Source organism: Glandiceps talaboti, chromosome 8 (assembly GCF_964340395.1).
Source record: "Glandiceps talaboti chromosome 8, keGlaTala1.1, whole genome shotgun sequence".
Taxonomy (NCBI): domain Eukaryota; kingdom Metazoa; phylum Hemichordata; class Enteropneusta; family Spengelidae; genus Glandiceps; species Glandiceps talaboti.
Window position 1 is genome coordinate 10,267,819 of NC_135556.1, and position 19,212 is coordinate 10,287,030.

At 35.6% G+C, this 19,212-nt stretch overlaps 2 protein-coding genes across 2 annotated transcripts; both read left to right on the forward strand.

Moving 5' to 3' along the window:
* Nucleotides 1–7,064: 7,064 nt before the first annotated feature.
* Nucleotides 7,065–8,694, forward strand: LOC144439169 (beta-1,4 N-acetylgalactosaminyltransferase 2-like). The gene is made up of 2 exons (XM_078128440.1): nt 7,065–7,516; nt 7,605–8,694. The coding sequence occupies exons 1-2, from the start codon at nt 7,065–7,067 to the stop codon at nt 8,692–8,694; spliced, it is 1,542 nt and encodes a 513-aa protein (XP_077984566.1).
* A 4,061-nt stretch (nt 8,695–12,755) lies between these two features.
* On the forward strand, nt 12,756–18,126 carry LOC144438946 (beta-1,4 N-acetylgalactosaminyltransferase 2-like). Its single transcript, XM_078128174.1, has 2 exons — nt 12,756–12,810; nt 14,891–18,126. Exon 2 carries the CDS (start codon nt 14,910–14,912, stop codon nt 16,536–16,538), a length of 1,629 nt encoding a protein of 542 aa, XP_077984300.1. The 5' UTR covers nt 12,756–12,810; nt 14,891–14,909; the 3' UTR covers nt 16,539–18,126.
* The last annotated feature ends 1,086 nt before the right edge of the window (nt 18,127–19,212 follow it).

The following is a 19,212-nucleotide window of genomic DNA, read 5'->3' on the forward strand; positions in this document are numbered from 1 at the left end:
TCGCTCAATAGGTCAGCAGTGTCACCAAAGCTAGAGGACGATTGATGGGGTCAAAGCAGTAGGTCAATTATTTGGTTGTTTGTGCGCGTTTTGTCAAACCATTGATGTCTCATCGATGCTAAAACCATGTTTGTCATTACAAGAAAAACAACAATGATAATTATTAGAAACTGATCGTGGAGAAAAAAAAGTAAAAAAAAAATACTTCTCGTATTTGAATTAAGGCGACGGCAACACTTCCGTTTTATTCATTTACGGTGCTGATTATTTTATCATCCAATCATTTGAGTATTGTATATTTTATGTTTATAAGAATATAATGGAATAATAAAGTTTGGATTCTTTCTTTGGAAGAGACGGTCTGAGACACAAGAGCGTAAATCTGCTCCCTGACTGGGCCACTTCTAAATGATCCAGGTTAACCGTGAACATCATGTGTAGTCTGAGCTACTTCCCAAAAGTCGAAGTCGATCCCGTGTACGGATTGGAGAGAGAGAGTAACATTGGAGGAGGGTTACGTTAACATTAGAGGTCTCCCTCTCTATTTGTTACATAAGCAATACATAATGTTTAATTGACCAGTTTGGGAGTTGTAGATGTATGAATTTTATTTTAACTTTCCTTTAAAAAAACAATACATCATATATTTGAACTGTTACGGTAGTGTATTTAAGTGAAACCATTGATAACTACCATATATAATTGTGGGTATCAGAGACCTAGAGGGTTCGCAACAGACACATAGTGAATTGTTGTTCAGGAGACTTGTTGAAGCTGTAGCTACACAGTCACGTACATATACGACTATCTTACCACATTTCTCTTCTAGCCATTGTATATAATAACAAATTATCTGTTATTCCATGTAAATATTTAGTCTAGCCATGATATGTTGCGTCATATACATTTTCTGAAGGGAAAATAACCTCTAATAATTTTATGTCGATGCTTTCGTTTTTCAATACAGTACAACTCGCACAGTTACAATGAGGCGACGTCTTCGATATGTTACCTTTCCACTTCTTTTCTTGGTGATGATCATCCTATATTTCCTACCACCATGGCCTTTTATCGTACCAGAGGTAAAGAAATATCATCTTGGATTTACCGTCCCATCGGCGCCACGAACCGGTGGAGAAACGAAAAGTGTTGGTTTTGATCACTTTTGTCGCCGTCTGTGGAAGGAAAAGACAGCGCCTACCATAATCCAATACGAAGGAGACACTCTCACGAAAAAGTGTTCTTGCCAAAAGGGTCCGCAAAAGTTCGGGAAATACGAAAATACCTCTTTGCAGAGAAGACATAAAGAGTTCATAGAATGGGAAAGACAACAGGACATCAAAAGGGAACCCTTGATTTACATTCCTTCGATGTCCCCTTTTGGTTATCTTGCGGGCGGATTGACCGTCCAACCTGGAAAATCAGTTCCCATCAAATCGTTATACATCGATCCCATGGCCGTGGAATGCCTAACAGTTATCCATGGATTTAGTTTCCAAGACAAAAAATCAGTGTTGAACTTCAGATGCGGTGATGGGAAAGCGGTCATGTTCATTTCGCCAACGTCATCTAGTTTGGCACGGCTCAGAATTGATGGCAACCATACCAGTGATTTAAGGATATCAATGGCATTCAATGTCGGTATGCTAAAATCATCGATGGACCGATTGCGATCTGATATCGTCACTCAAGCTATCAACGAAGTATTAAACAATATCCATTACCGCAATATCTACTATGACGTATTCAATCGTGACGTCATCAACGTTACTTTTCTGAATCTCACTTTTCAAATAAACGTTCTCATCAAAGAAAACGCTTTACCTCGCCTGTATGACACCAGTTCTGATGACGATATCGCCAATAAGGTAACTATAGTAACTAAAACTTTCGAACGCCCAGATTCTGTGCTTAACCTCATCAAAAGCATCAGAAAGTACTATCCGAGTGTAACCATAGTGATAGCTGATGATTCAAAGCAACCAGTTGCTATCCATGGTGACAACATCAAGCATTACACCATGCCTTTTGCAGAGGGGTGGTTCGCTGGACGGAACTTGGCAGTAAGCCAAGTACGAACCAAATATTTTTTGTGGGTAGATGATGATTTCGAATTCACAGCCTTAACTAATCTTAGTAAGTGTCTCGAAAAATTGGAAAACAACGAAGAAAATATCGATATTGTAGGTGGCGTCCTTTCCATCGGCTATGGAAGACATGTTAAAGTGTATAATTACGACAAAACACTGGAAATCAAGAATGGTGATATGGGGTTTTGCGTATACGGGAAACCTGGTGTGCACAGAAAACTACGGAATTATCCTCAGTGTCACGTGACAAACATTGTGCTTAATTTTTTCATGGCCAAAACATTATCTGTCAGAAATATAGGGTTCGATCCACAATTCGAACGAGTTGGACATTGGGAATTTTTCTTGGATGCTTACGGGTATCTTCGGGTTGCCTCATGTTCGGATTTCATCGCAAATCATCACCAATCCCACAATGAGAAGTACAGAAAATACAGGAACAATCTGGTAGCTTCAGCTTACTTCTATATGGTTGCGCAATATCTTCCTTTCAAACATTATTTACAATGTTTTGAAACCGATTTAAATTGACGGCAACGTAAATCATAGGTGTAGCCTACCTGAAGACGGCGAAGTACGTATATTCTTGACAAGTGAATGGTCAATATTGGTGGTTATTGCGTTATTGTAGAATGATCGTTATTTTCGAAAGTAAATAATGAATGCAACATTGTATAATCAATAGATATTACACCTGTCAGACTGACTAAAAGACGTTAAAAATCAATAATTATCATATCCGTTTTATGAGTTTTCTGGCATGTCTCTCTTTGGTTTGTTTTATTTTCTATTATTTTGTTTCTATATGTGACTAGTTATATCTTCTCTAATTTCTCCGTAGTGTATGTATTTTAATTTTCTGTTTAGTGCAGCTGCTCATAACATGCTTACTGGGCGCCTGATACAAAAGGGATGCAATAAATAAATAAATATAAATAAATATAAATAGTTATCAGGAAATTTAAGTATTCAGGGATAAAAACTGAATTTTGCGGTCCTAGTACCTCATATTATTATATCCTTGTAATGTATTTTCTTTTGCCCCATCCGTCAATCTCGTGCACATGCATTTCGATTAAATCACTGGACACAAGTGACGGTCTGTAGAAACTCGCAATGTACAAACAGTTACATGAGTTTTACATTTAATGAATATCTGTATCTCAACATTTGGTATCAGGGATTCGTTTACATTTTAGCATATGATTTTTGGCCGCTTTTTACTAGTATCTGTAAAAGTATGAAATTGGAACAATTCCATAGCAGGCTAAAAGTCGTCAACTGTGGTGGCGCTCTCAGTGGTGCTTTGAATTGAGGGTAGCACAATATCATAGACCTTAACTTAAGACTGATACTAAACTACAGTTTCAACGTACTCTGGGATATCATTTCCTTCACAGTTGCATGATTCTGGAAATATATAGTAAGTTTATGAGATATTTTACTTGGAAGATTTAGGAAAAATGATTCAAACTAAAAACATTATTAAGCTATTCTGGTATAATGTTAATGTATATGTAATACATATACCTTCTGTGACATTATAATTGTCTTCTGGTATTGTATGTATAGTTTTATTAAGGGTTTCTCAACTTTTTAGAACACAAAGGCAAATTATATCATCCAATCGTGTGTATGTTTCTATAGCTTTCATGGTTTCGTGATGTTTTATTACATTCTACTCTGTCACCATTAGTGACAAGGTATAAAAAGTGTTCCTTTTTATTTTATTTTATTTTTGTTGTGTTTTTTTTGTACAAAATCACAATAGGTCAATTATAATTTTGTCCATTGGCAATGTGTTTACACAAAATAAGTGTAGTGTGGGGCATTTATACTATAAAGATTGTGGGCCACTGCGTTGATAGGCTGCCCTCTAGTGGGGGAGCAGTCCAACACCTAAATGGATTAATTATCAAATCTCTATAACTTTAGGCGATATGGTTGTTCGATGTTTTTGTTTTATTGGGCAATAAAAAATAAAACGTTCTTTTATTCCAGAATTTTGTCATTGTCGTTGTTCTAATTATTGCTATCACCTTCCAGATTAATGACAATGTCAGCTGATTTTTCACATTTCAAAGAAAATCAACTTTGGCCAAATTAATGACCCATTATTTTTGAAATGGCCAAAATAATGACCATTATTTTAAGCATTGGAAAATTGATCAAAATAATGGCCAATATTTTGGCCATTGGAAAAAAAGAGAATTATAGAGTTTCAATTAAATCCATCTACAACTTATTGAGATGTCTTCTTAACAAACAGATTAACACATGAACAAAAATACAGCCACATAGGCATCCACACAACTCACATTCACACATGTACTGGTAAATACATACACCAACAAATTTAGTAAATATACAGGATCTACCAAGTACTGTAGTCGCTATTTACTACTGGTTTATTCAGATAATTTTGATGCCTTTAAAGTGGCAATATGGATAAGAATCAGTGTCCTCGCTAAGGCTTACTTGTGCGCTACTTGTGCAAGGTCTCTGTCTGCCCTCACAGTCAAATTTCATGGTTTGTGCAACTTTATATTCAAGTATCAAGAACGAAACAGAAAATATATATACAAATAAAGCATAATTAATGATAAAATGAAATGTTGTAATAGACTTTTATTTCTTTCTATTCAGCATCCAAGAACAGGTAAAAAGTTTTAGCTTCATATTGTAAATAATAACGTATGTTTTTGCTTCTGGCCTTCGGCCAAAAGGGGGATACACCCCTTCTGGACTATCCCCCATGTTACCCTTTCCATTGTTTTCATTCACCTTAAGTTACTCAATCTCAAAACCTTAGAGGGAACACTATTAGGGATTGTGTATTTATGTTGCATTTTTAATTTATAAAACAATTTTATCATGGCTTCCTACTTGAAAAATCAATGTGAAACAACATTGACTAAGTTTGTGTTCGTAACTCAATACATTGCAAAAAGCTAAAAAAAAATAGTGTAAAAAGTTTGTTATTGTACGTACAATAACAAACATTTTACACATTTATTATGGTTTTTTTTCAATTTATTGAGTTACAAAAACGGACTTGGAATATTTAGTTTCACATTCAAGTAGGAAGCCATGATAAAATTGTTTTATAAATTAAAAATCCAAAATAAAACCCAACCCTCATCCATATGGCCACTTTAAATCCAAATAAAAAACATGACTAAACTTAAAAGAGAGTATACATGTATGTATGCTTAAATTATAGTAAATCTTTATATTTGAAAATACAGAACAGAAACTGTTTTCATTTCATTGTCTATTACTGTAATTCTTCTAATTTATAAAAGAGAAAAGGAAAACATTTCTTCAAAATAAAGTCTTTCTGTTGCTATGGAGATATTCTCTATGACTTCAATTGTAACACAGCCTGAAAGAGACAAATATAAGGATTTGATAAGGAAAATAATTATCTCTATCTCAAATACAATGAATCAATTTTTTGCAAGAAGTACAAGATTCACCCTAAATGGCAGATTTTTATCAGTAAATCAAGTTTATATGTACAAATACATCAAAAGTCTAAAAGACTGAGTTTATCTACCTGTTTCATTAAGCTTCTGCAGTCATTTTATTACAGTCTTGAGTGTTGTTTTTTTCTTTTACATGTGACTGTAATTGGTGTTTGTCTAAATATTTTGTGGATGCTTCACATTACTATTGTTTTCAGGGTATACTGTGTACTAATGATGTCATACATTGGTTTAGTGACAGCAATGCGTGCGAATGTGATGCATAAAAGCTAACATTATTATATCTAAAATAACCGTCCGATGAGTAAACAATCAAATATTTTACATACACTAGACTGGTTTCCACCTCCTAATTATGTTATTATTTTCATCCATAGCACTTGTAACACTCAAATGTTATATAGACTGACCTGTTTGCTGCTTCTAACGACGTTATAATTTTCAGTTAAAAATGACTAAATTCTTTTATAATAATTATTAAGTATATAGTATATGGTATATAATAATAACTTTGTGTACTTTCAGTTTTCATCCACAGCTGAGCCAGCTTAACAATCAAATGTAACAGTTGTGTACACTAATCTGTTTACTCAGTTTCTCATTTTATCATTTTCATCTACTGTTGACTGACAGCTGTTAACAATCACATACAAATGTATTGTATATAAACTAACCCTGTTTGCTGTTTCTAATTAAGTTATCATTTTCTTCAATTTGCCTTCATTCATTTCCACAGAAACTGACTTATTACCCTGTTCTTCTTGTAAATCTAAATCTAATGTAACTAGTGGTTCATGTACTGATGCTAATTTATCATTAGCCATGGCAAGCTATGTACAGGAGACAGGAATTTCAATTCGGTAAGAGTCATTATAGCCGCGCAGTATCAGTGGTATAGAATTTATGTTAACAGTCCGACTAGAAATATCAGAACCCCTTAAGTTAGTTATCAATCGTCTACTACAGACACGCTCTGACCTGAGTTAGCCAAGTCTCAAATTAACACAATCGATTTCTGAAGGTAGAGATGTAGTGAAAGGAGTTCAAGAATTTGATACTTGTTGTACTTCTCACAAGTAGTAAATAATGTTGATCAGTTTGGGAGTACACATATGCATTTTATTTCGATCTTCCTTTAAAAAATCTATACATCATATATTTTGAATTGAAGTGTATTTTAGGTGAAACATTGGTAACTACCATTGCAGATTTCAGAGAGCTAGAGGGTTCGCAACAGACACGTATATAGTGAATTGTTGTTCAGGAGACTTGTCGAAGCTGTAACACACAGTCACGTATGTATACGACTTTCTTACCACATTTCTCTTCTAGTGATTGTAGAATAGCAGATTATCTGGTAATGCATGTGAATATATAGTCTAGCCATGATATTTCATGTCATATACACTTTCCAACGGAAAATCACCACTAATCATTTTCTGTCGATGTTTTCCTTTTTAAATACAGTATAACCGGCAGAGTCATCATGAGGGGAAGTCCTCTATATATTGCCTTTCCACTTCTTTTCTTGTTGATGAGCATTCTGTATTTCATATCACCATGGTCTTCTATCGTATCAGAGGTGATGAAAAATCACGATGGGTTTATCGTCCCGCCCAGAACCGATGGAGAGGGGAAAAGTGGTGGTATTGATAACTTTTGTCGCCGTCTGTGGAAGAAAAACGTAGCGCCTACCATTTTGGAATATGAAGGGGACACTCTCACGAAAAAGTGTTCTTGCCAAAAGGGTCACCAAAATCGAACGTTCGAGACAAGCGAAAATTCCTCTTTGCAGAGAAGACATAAAGAGTTCATAGAATGGGAAAGAGAACAGGACATCAAAAGGGAACCCTTGATCTACACTCCTGCGATGTCCGCTTTTGGTTACCTTGCCAGCGGATTAACCGTCCAACCTGGAAAATCAGTTCCCATCAAATCGTTATACATTGATCCTATGGCCGTGGAATGTCTAACAGTTATCCATGGATTTAGTTTCCAGGACAAAAAAAACAATGTTGAACTTCAGATGCGGTGACGGGAAAGCAGTCATGTTCATCTCGCCAACGTCATCTAGTTTGGCACAGGTCAGAGTTGATGGCAACCAAACCAGTGATTTAAGGATATCTATGGCATTCAATGTCGGTATGCTAAAATCATCGATGGACCGATCGCGATCTGATATCGTCACTCAAGCTATCAACGAAGTATTAAACAATATCCATTACTGCAATATCTACTATGACGTATTCAATCGTGACGTCATCAACGTTACTTTTCTGAATCTCACTTTTCAAATAAACGTTCTCATCAAAGAAAACGCTTTACCTCATCTGTATGACACCGGTTCCGGTGACGATATCGCCAATAAGGTAACTATAGTAACTAAAACTTTTGAACGCCCAGATTCTGTGCTTAACCTCATCAAAAGCATCAGAAAGTACTATCCGAGTGTAACCATAGTGATAGCTGATGATTCAGAGCAACCAGTTGCTATCCATGGTGACAACATCAAGCATTACACCATGCCTTTTGCAGAGGGGTGGTTCGCTGGACGGAACTTGGCTTTAAGCCAAGTGCGAACCAAATATTTTTTGTCGGTAGATGATGATTTCGAATTCACAGCCTTAACTAATCTTAGTAAGTGTCTCGAAAAATTGGAAAACAATGAAGAAAATATCGATATTGTAGGTGGCGTCCTTGCCAGTGGCGAAGGAAGAGATGTTGAATTGAAGAACTACCAGGAAAGAATGAGATTCGAGGGTGGTGATATGGGGCATTGCGTATACCGAAAATCTGGTGTGTACAGAAAACTACGGAATTATCCCCAGTGTCGCGTGACAAACATGGTGCTTAATTTCTTCATGGCCAAAACGTTATCTGTCAGAAATATAGGATTTGATCCACAATTCGAACGAGTTGGACACTGGGAGTTTTTCTTAGCTGGTTTAGGGTATCTTCGGGTCGCCTCGTGTTCGGATTTCATCGCAAAGCATTGCCGCTCTTTGCCTGAGAAGTACAATATATACAGGAATAAAATGGTGGATCCAACTTACAAATACAAGAAAGAACAATATACTCTTTTCAAACATTATTTACAATGTATTCAAATGGGTTAACTTGACGGCAACGTAAATCATAGGTGTAGCCTACCTGCGGACGGTTGAATATATTCTTCACATGTAATGCAATGATGAACGCATATCTTTTTTTAATGCGTCAATTGTCAATATTGGTGAATATTGCGTTATTGGTGAATGGTTGTTATTTTCGAACGTGAATGGTGAATGCTTATAAATTAATCGTCAACGGCATCATTTAACTCACCAGTACAGTAGTACGCTCCAGGTCGCAACAATCTATTCGTTTCACTACACTTTGCATCATTGTATAATCAATCGATATTACACCTGTCAGACTGACTAAAGACGTTACAAATCAATAATTATCATATCCGTTTTATACCTTTTCTGGCATATCTATCTTTGGTTTGTTTTGTTTTCTATTATTTTGTTTCTATATGTGACTAGTTATATCTTCTCTAATATGTTCGTAGTGTATGTATTTTGATTTTCTGTTAGTGCTGCTCATAACGTGCTTAGGGAGCCCCTGATACAAAAGGGATGCAAAAAATAGATAAACAAAATTAAAAGGAAATTTAAGTATTCATGGGTAATAACTGAATTTTGCGGTCCTAGTACCTCATATTATTATATCCTTGTAATGTATTTTTGGCCACATCCGCAAATCTCGTTATAATTGACCACATTCCGATCATATCACTGGACACAAGTGACGGTCTGTAGAAACTTGCAATGTACGAACTGTTACATGAGTTTTAGATTTAATGAATATCTGTATCTCAATATTTGGTATCAGGAATTCGTTTAATTTTTAGCATATGATTTTTGGCCGCTTTTTTTACTAGTGTCTGTAAAACTATGAAATTGGAACAATTCCATAGCAGGTTAAAATTCGTCAACTGTGGTGGCGCACTCGGTGTTGCTTTCAATTGCGGGTAGCACAATACCGTATACCTTAATTTAAGACAGATACGAAACTACAGTTCAACGTAAACTGGGATATCATTTCCTTCACATTTGCACAATTCTCGAAATATATAGTGGTTCAAAAACTGAGTTTATATGATGTTTTACTTGGAAGAGTTTTGAAAAATTATTTAAACTAAAACATTTATTTAATTATTCTGGTATAATGTTAATGTTAATGCATGTACCTTCGGTGACATTACAATTACTTCTGGCATTGTATGTATAGTTTTATTAAGGGTTTCTCAACTTTTTAGAACATAAACTCAAGATTATCATTTAATTACATTCTACTCTGTAACCATAGGTGACAAGGTATAAAAAGTGTTCCTTTTTAGTTTGTTTTCTTTTTGTTGTTGTTTATTTTATTTACAAACTCACAATAGCTCAATTATAATTTTTCCCATTGGCAATGTGTTTACACTAAATAAGTGTAGTGTGGGGCATTTATACTATAAAGATTGTGGGCAACTGTGTTGATAGGCTGCCCTCTAGTGGGGGAACAGTCCAACACCTAAATGGATTAATTATCAAATCTCTATAACTTTAGGCGATATGGTTATTCGATATTTTTGTTTCATTGGGCAATAAACAATAAAACGTTCTTTTATTGCAGAATTTTGTGATTGTCGTTGTTCTAATTATTGCAATTACCTTCAAGATTAATTTCGGAAAACGTGTTTTTTCACATTTAAAAGCTAAGCAAGCATCAACTTTGGCCAAAAGAATGACCCATTACTTTATTGCCAAAATAATGACCATTATGTTAAGCATTGGAAAATTGATCAAACCAATGGCCAATATTTTGGCCACTGGGAAATGAGAGTTAGGGAGCCTTCAATATTTACAAGTGGGAGGGCCGGAGGAAATCACACTTGGTCTGTTAAGTAAAACATGACCCTCCCCCCCCCCCCATTCTCCATTTGTAAAAAGTGGCCCTCCCCTTTGTCCCATTTTCTAAAACATGACCCATGACAATTGCATATACTGAATGTTAAATAATTTTCCCATTATGTGTATACATACAAATTAAATTATTTTGACTCTGTATTAGAAAGCAATATTTGTACATATAAAATGAAAACAGTAAAACGCTGACTAGTTGCCTTTCTCTTATAATCATACACAATCTAGTGAGTATCTAAAACATGCTTTCCATGTTGTGCATACTCTGCCTGATCTGGAAAACTTGCAAAAGTTCCCTGATATCATTGTCATCATCATCACCTTCACCTTCACCTTCAGTATTGCCATTATCAGGGTCACTCTAATCTGACTCACTGGTACTACTTGAGTCAGTACATGTATCACTGTCCGTGTTCTCTATAACATTCAAAACTAAATCATCATCATCATCATCATCATCATCATCATCATCATCATCACCATCATCATCATCATCATCATCATCATCATCAACAACATCATCATCATCATCATCATCATCATCATCATCATCATCAACAACATCATCATCATCATCACTGCTACCATCACCATCATATTTTAACAACAACATTCACGGACAGTGTGAGTGATAAGGTGAGATGGTACACTCAACAACATGCATCCTTTTATTAAACCATTTTCTTACAATATATGTATTTTTAATTTTTGTATTTTTGCATGTAAAGTACTCGTAAAAATAAATGTTGAGTGCATATCACTTTTATGAAAGCCCATTAGGGACATTTACAGAATAGAAAAAATAAAAAAAATTCTCGAGATAAAGATAAATTATCTCATTATCTCGAGAAACTATCTCGTTATCTCGACATAATATCTCGTTATCTCGAAAAACTACCTTATATACGTGTGTGTATATATATATATATATATATATATATATATATATATATATATATATATATATATATATATATATATATATATATATTATAGATTTTCATTTTTCTTTCGCCAAGTAGAGTACTCAATCACCTTGGAGAGCTACCATACATAAAAATGAAAGAAGACGAGTCTGATATTACATTATGGATTTACACTATGGACAGTTTCACCAGAAGGATCGTTGGGTGTAATAGTAGGGTGTAATAGTAGTCGTTGGCTTTACATTCTGCTTTATGTACATAACGTCTTCTTCTTTTTTGTCTACACACAGCCGTCAATGAACACACATAAGTTATGTACCGTAGCAGAATGTATCTCGCGAACTTATCTCATTATCTCGAGAATTTTTTATGTTTTTATTCTGTAAATATCCCTAACGGGCTTTCATACACTTTTTCGTCTCAAAACACACAAAACAAATTGACAATATTTGAATTTTCAATTTGGTCACAAAACTACGGATTGTAAAATGTGGCCCTCCCCAAAACATTGTAATGATATGAACCTCCCCCAAGAACAGGTTTGTAAAATTTGAGCCACTCTCGATTTCCCCCCCCCCTTGTAAATACTGAAGGCTCCCTTAGTAATATCATACCATTTCAATAGATCCATGTGAAATGTTATTTTTGGTAATAGGGATGGTGCAACATGGCCTACACTATGATGTAAAGAAACGGCAACTCTCTCTCTCTCACTGGTGGTGACCCACTATTATTTTGTCATTGATAGATAGCTGGAATAATACATTGTACACATACAACAGAAAAAAAATAATCTATCATGGATGTCTGGACATAATACACATTGCACTAAAATATGTGAGTTCATTAAGTGCTCCAGGGACAATCTTTAACTGTCAAATATCATGATGTAGTTAATTGTTGTAAATCTACTTATTTTGACCCAAAACAATATGTGTAGATACAAGAAACGGTCATTATCTTGAAAACAAAGGTGGCGACATAGTATTTTCTTTGTATTTTTTATATATTCAGATATCACTGCTTAGGTATGCAAAGTATAAGAAAAATCTATAGACCTTTGTAATTTGACACCTCCCCCACCCCCTAAGTTAGTTATCTATTGTCAACTACATACAAGCTCTGACATTAGCTCACCCAGTCTCACCTTGACATAATTTCTCACAAACAATGAGCAATATGTATTTGTCAATGATCAGTTTGGGAGGACATGCATGATTTTATTTCAAATTTCTTTTAAAAATTCAATACATTATATATTTTGAATTTGCATTTTACAGAGAGTTAGAGGGTTCGCAACAGACACATACTGATGGTGGTTGGAAACTTGTTGAAGCTGTAACTACACAGTCACGTACGTATATGACTTTCTTACCACATTTCTCTTCTAGTGATTGTATATAATACCAAGTTATCTGGTAATGCATGTAAATATATAGTCGAGCCATTATACTTTAAGTTAGGTGTCAAATTCGAATTACGCCGGTCAACGACGCAACTTTCGGCGCAGACTGAAACGGGCGCTCTTGTCAACGTACATTCACACGCGAAACAAACCAGTGTTTGGAAGTGAAGTGAAGTGAAGTGTTATATTTCGATTGTTGTACGTAATCATTGGAGATTTAGGGTGAACCTCAGACCACTAACGTGTGAATGGGGCTCTTAATCCCTCTCCCTACTGCCATGCTCAAGTATGCCTTTTGTTTTAAACTCTCTCCGAAAACTGTCGAACGTTGTGCAAAATGATACTTCGGGTCTTTACGTTTTTTGCAATTGAGGCGACCACTTTCTATCGGAAAAGGTCAAAGGGTTGAGGTAGCATGGTGGCCTGCTAAGGAGTTACCAGACTAGAACACCAACAAGGGAAAACCCATTGAAAACATTTATTCGGAACTTCTAAACTACATCGAGGCCATAAAAAAGGCTGATTACACGATTATGGAACGCCATGACTGTCTTATGATGTCTCATGTCGTGTTGTCCATTTAATATGACGTGGTGTGCTTTCACCACAACGTGATGTGCATATGCAATGACATGATGTGCTTTCACCACAACGTGATGTCCATTTGATATGATGTGATGTGATGTGCTTTTACTACAACGTGATGTCCAATTTGATCTGATGTGGTGTGCTTTTACCACGACGTGATGTCCATTTGCAATAATCGCCATTAAATGAACTACTTTGTTTGGGTTTTTCCTTTGTTACTATGGTAAACAGATTTGCTATACAGATTGATTCTATGTCGTTTTGGAAACATATACCTCAATAGGTCAGCAGTGTCACCAAAGCTAGAGGACGATTGATGGGGTCAAAGCAGTAGGTCAATCATTTGGTTGTTTGTGCGCGTTTTCTAAAACCATTGATGTCTCATCGATGCTAAAACAACGTGCGCATTTGTCATTACAAGAAAAACAACAATGGCAATTATTAGAAACTGATCGTGGAGAAAAAAAAGTGAAAAAGCTAATTCTCGTATTTGAATTAAGGCGACGGCAACACTTCCGTTTTATTCATTTATGGTGCTGATTATTTTATCATCCAATCATTTGATTATTGTATATTTTATGTTTATAAGAATGTAATGGAATAATAAAGTTTGGATTCTTTATTTGGAAGAGACGGTCTGGGGCAAGGAGCGTCAATCTGCCCCCTGACTGGGCCACTTCTAAATGATCCAGAGCTAATTCCCTAAAGCCGATCCTGTGTACGGAGTAGAGAGAGAGAGAGAGAGAGAGAGAGAGAGAGAGAGAGAGAGAGAGAGAGAGAGAGAGAGAGAGAGAGAGAGAGAGAGAGAGAGAGAGAGAGAGAGAGAGAGAGAGAGAGAGAGACAGAGAGACAGAGACAGAGACAGAGAGAGAGACAGAGAGAGAGAGAGACAGAGTGAGAGACAGAGACAGAGAGAGACAGAGACAGAGACAGAGACAGAGACAGAGACAGAGACAGAGACAGAGACAGAAGCATTGGAGGAGGGTTAGTTAACATTAGAGGTCTCCCTCTCTATTTGTTACACAAGCAATAAATAATGTTTATTTGACCAGTTTGGGAGTTGTAGATGTATGGATTTTATTTTAACTTTCCTTTAAAAAAAACAATACATCATATATTTTAACTGTTACGGTAGTGTATTTAGGTGAAACCATTGATAACTACCATATATAATTGTGGGTATCAGAGACCTAGAGGGTTCGCAACAGACACGTATATAGTGAATTGTTGTTCAGAAGACTTGTCAAAGCTGTAGCTACACAGTCACGTATGTATACGACTTTCTTACCACATTTCTCTTCCAGCCATTGTATATAATAGCAAATTATCTGGTAAAGCATGTACATATTTAAAAAAGCCATGATATGTTCCGTCATATACATTTTCTGACGGAAAATGACCACTAATAATTTTATGTCGATGGTTTCGTTTTTCAATACAGTACAACTCGCACAGTTACCATGGGGCGACGTCTTCTATATGTTACCTTTCCACTTCTTTTCTTGGTGATGATCATCCTATATTTCCTACCACCATGGACTTTTATCGTACCAGAGGTAAAGAAATGTCATCATGGATTTACCGTCCCACCGTCGCCACGAACCGGTGGAGAAACGAAAAGTGTTGGTTTTGATCACTTTTGTCGCCGTCTGTGGAAGAAAAACGTAGCGCCTACCATAATCCAATACGAAGGAGACACTCTCACGAAAACGTGTTCTTGCCAAAAGAGTCCGCAAAAGTTCGGGGAATACGAAAATTCCTCTTTGCAGAGAAGACATAAAGAGTTTATAGAATGGGAAAGACAACAGGACATCAAAAGTGAACCCTTGATTTACACTCCTACGATGTCACCTTTCGGTTACCTTGCGGGCGGATTGACTCTCCAACCTGGAAAATCAGTTCCTCTCAAATCGTTATACATCGATCCCATGGCCGTGGAATGTCTAACAGTTATCGATGGATTTAGTTTCCAAGACAAAAAAACAGTGTTCAACTTCAGATGCGGTGACGGGAAAGCGGTAATGTTCATCTCGCCAACGTCATCTAGTTTGGCACGGCTCAGAATTGATGGCAACCATACCAGTGATTTAAGGATATCAATGACATTCAATGTCGGTACGCTAAAATCATCGATGAACCGATCGCGAGTTGATATCGTCACTCAAGCTATCAACAAAGTATTACACAATATCCATTACCGCAATATCTACTATGACGTGTTCAATCGTGACGTCATCAACGTTACTTTTCTGAATCTCACTTTTCAAATAAACGTTCTCATCAAAGAAAACGCTTTACCTCGTCTGTATAACACCAGTTCTGATGACGATATCGCCAATAAGGTAACTATAGTAACTAAAACGTTCGAACGCCCAAATGCTGTGCTTAACCTCATCAAAAGCATCAGAAAGTACTATCCGAGTGTAACCATAGTGATAGCTGATGATTCAGAGAAACCAGTTGCTATCCATGGTGACAACATCAAGCATTACATCATGCCTTTTAAAGAGGGGTGGTTCGCTGGACGAAACTTGGCAGTAAGCCAAGTACGAACGAAATATTTTTTGTGGGTAGATGATGATACCGAATTCACAGCCTTAACTAATCTTAGTAAGTGTCTCGAAAAATTGGAAAACAACGAAGAAAATATCGATATTGTAGGTGGCGTCCTTGCCAGTGGCGAAGGAAGACATGTTAAAATGAGTACATTCGACAAAACACTGGTAATCGAGGATGGTGATAACGGGTTTTGCGTATACGGAAAAGCTGGTGTGCACAGAAAACTACAGAATTATCCCCAGTGTCACGTGACAAACATTGTGATTAATTTTTTCATGGCCAAAACATTATCTGTCAGAAATATAGGGTTCGATCCACAATTCGAACGAGTTGGACATTGGGAATTTTTCTTGGATGGTTACGGGTATCTTCGGGTCGCCTCATGTTCGGATTTCATCGCAAATCATCACCGATCACACAACAAGAAATACGGAAAATACAGGAATGGTATGGTGAATTTAGCTTACTACGGTATGATCGCGCAATATCTTCCTTTCAAACATTATTTACAATGTTTTGAATTCGATTAACTTGACGGCAACGTAAATCATAGGTGTAGCCTACCTGAAGACGGCGAAGTACGTATATTCTTGACAAGTGAATGGTCAATATTGGTGGATATATTGCGTTATTGGTGAATGATGGTTATTTTCGAATGTAAATGATGAATGCTTATAAATTAATCGTTAATGACATACATGTGATTTTGTGTGAATGAAAATTGTGAATTTAACCTGGACTTAAAATCATGCTATTGATGGGGCAATGATAGGTTCATCGGGGCACTCACCTGTACAGTAGTACGCTCCAGGTCGGAACAATCTATTCTTTTCACTACACTTTGCAACATTGTATAATCAATCGATATTACACCAGTCAGACTGACTGACTGACTATTAAAAGACGTTAAAAATCAATAATTATCATATCCGTTTTATGAGTTTTCTGGCATGTCTATCTTTGGTTTGTTTTGTTTCTTTTGTTTGTTTCTGTATTTGACTAGTCATATCTTCTCTAATTTCTCCGTAGTGTATGTATTTTAAGTTTCTGTTTAGTGCAGCTGCTCATAACATGCTTAGTGAGTCCCTGATACAAATTGGATGCAATAAATAAATAAACAAATAAATAAATATAAATAGTTATCAGGAAATTTAAGTATTCAGGGGTAAAAACTGAATTTTGCGGTCCTAGTACCTCATATCATTATAACCTTGTAATGTATTGTTTTGCCACATCCGTCAATCTCGTGCACATGCATTTCGATTAAATCACTGGACACAAGTGACGGTCTGTAGAAACTCGCAATGTACAAACAGTTACATGAGTTTTACATTTAATGAATATCTGTATCTCAACATTTGGTATCAGGGATTCGTTTACATTTTAGCATATGATTTTTGGCCGCTTTTTACTAGTATCTGTAAAAGTATGAAATTGGAACAATTCCATAGCAGGCTAAAAGTCGTCAACTGTGGTGGCGCTCTCAGTGGTGCTTTGAATTGAGGGTAGCACAATATCATAGACCTTAACTTAAGACTGATACTAAACTACAGTTTCAACGTACTCTGGGATATCATTTCCTTCACAGTTGCATGATTCTGGAAATATATAGTGAGTTTATGAGATATTTTACTTGGAAGATTTAGGAAAAATGATTCAAACTAAAAACATTATTAAGCTATTCTGGTATAATGTTAATGTATATGTAATACATATACCTTCTGTGACATTATAATTGTCTTCTGGTATTGTATGTATAGTTTTATTAAGGGTTTCTCAACTTTTTAGAACACAAAGGCAAATTATATCATCCAATCGTGTGTATGTTTCTATAGCTTTCATGGTTTCGTGATGTTTTATTACATTCTACTCTGTCACCATTAGTGACAAGGTATAAAAAATGTTCCTTTTTATTTTATTTTATTTTTGTTGTGTTTTTTTTTTACAAAATCATAATAGGTCAATTATAATTTTGTCCATTGGCAATGTGTTTACACAAAATAAGTGTAGTGTGCGGCATTTATACTATAAAGATTGTGGGCTACTGCGTTGATAGGCTGCCCTCTAGTGGGGGAACAGTCCAACACCTAAATGGATTAATTATCAAATCTCTATAACTTTAGGCGATATGGTTGTTCGATGTTTTTGTTTTATTGGGCAATAAAAAATAAAACGTTCTTTTATTCCAGAATTTTGTCATTGTCGTTGTTCTAATTATTGCTATCACCTTCCAGGTTAATGACAATGTCAGCTGATTTTTCACATTTCAAAGAAAATCAAGCATCAACTTTGGCCAAATTAATGACCCATTATTTTTGCAATGGCCAAAATAATGACCATTATTTTAAGCATTGGAAAATTGATCAAAATAATGGCCAATATTTTGGCCACTGGAAAAAAAGAGAATTATAGAGTTTCAATTAAATCCATCTACAACTTATTGAGATGTCTTCTTAACAAACAGATTAACACATGAACAAAAATACAGCCACATAGGCATCCACACAACTCACATTCACACATGTACTGGTAAATAAATACACCAACAAATTTAGTAAATATACAGGATGTACCAAGTAGACGTCGCTATTTACTACTAGTTTATTCAGATAATCTTGATGCCTTTAAAGTGGCAATATGGATAAGGATCAGTGTTCTCGCTAAGGCTTATTTGTGCGCTACATGTGCAAGGTCTCTGTCTGCTCTCACAGTCAAATTTCATGGTTTGCGCAACTATATATCCAACCATCAAGAATAAAACAGAAAATATATATACAAATAAAATATAATTAATGATTAAATGAAATGTAATAAAGTTTTTATTTCTTTCTATTCAGCATCCAAGAACAGGTGTTAGCTTCATATTGCAAATAAACGTATGATTTTGCTTCTTGCCTTCGGCCAAAAGGGGGATACACCCCTTCTAAACTATCCTCCATGTCACCCTTCCCATTTTTTTCCTTCACCTCAAGTTGCTCAATCTTAAAACCTCAAAGGGAACACTGATGAGGATTGTGTATTTATTTTGGATTTTTTAATTAATAAAACAATTTTATCATGGCTTCCTACTTGAAAAAATAATGTGAAACAACATTGAGTAAGTCTGTGTTTGTAACTCAATACATTGCAAAAAGCTAAAAAAAAAAACTGTAAAAAGTTTGTTATTGTACGTACAATAACAAACATTTTACACATTTATTATGT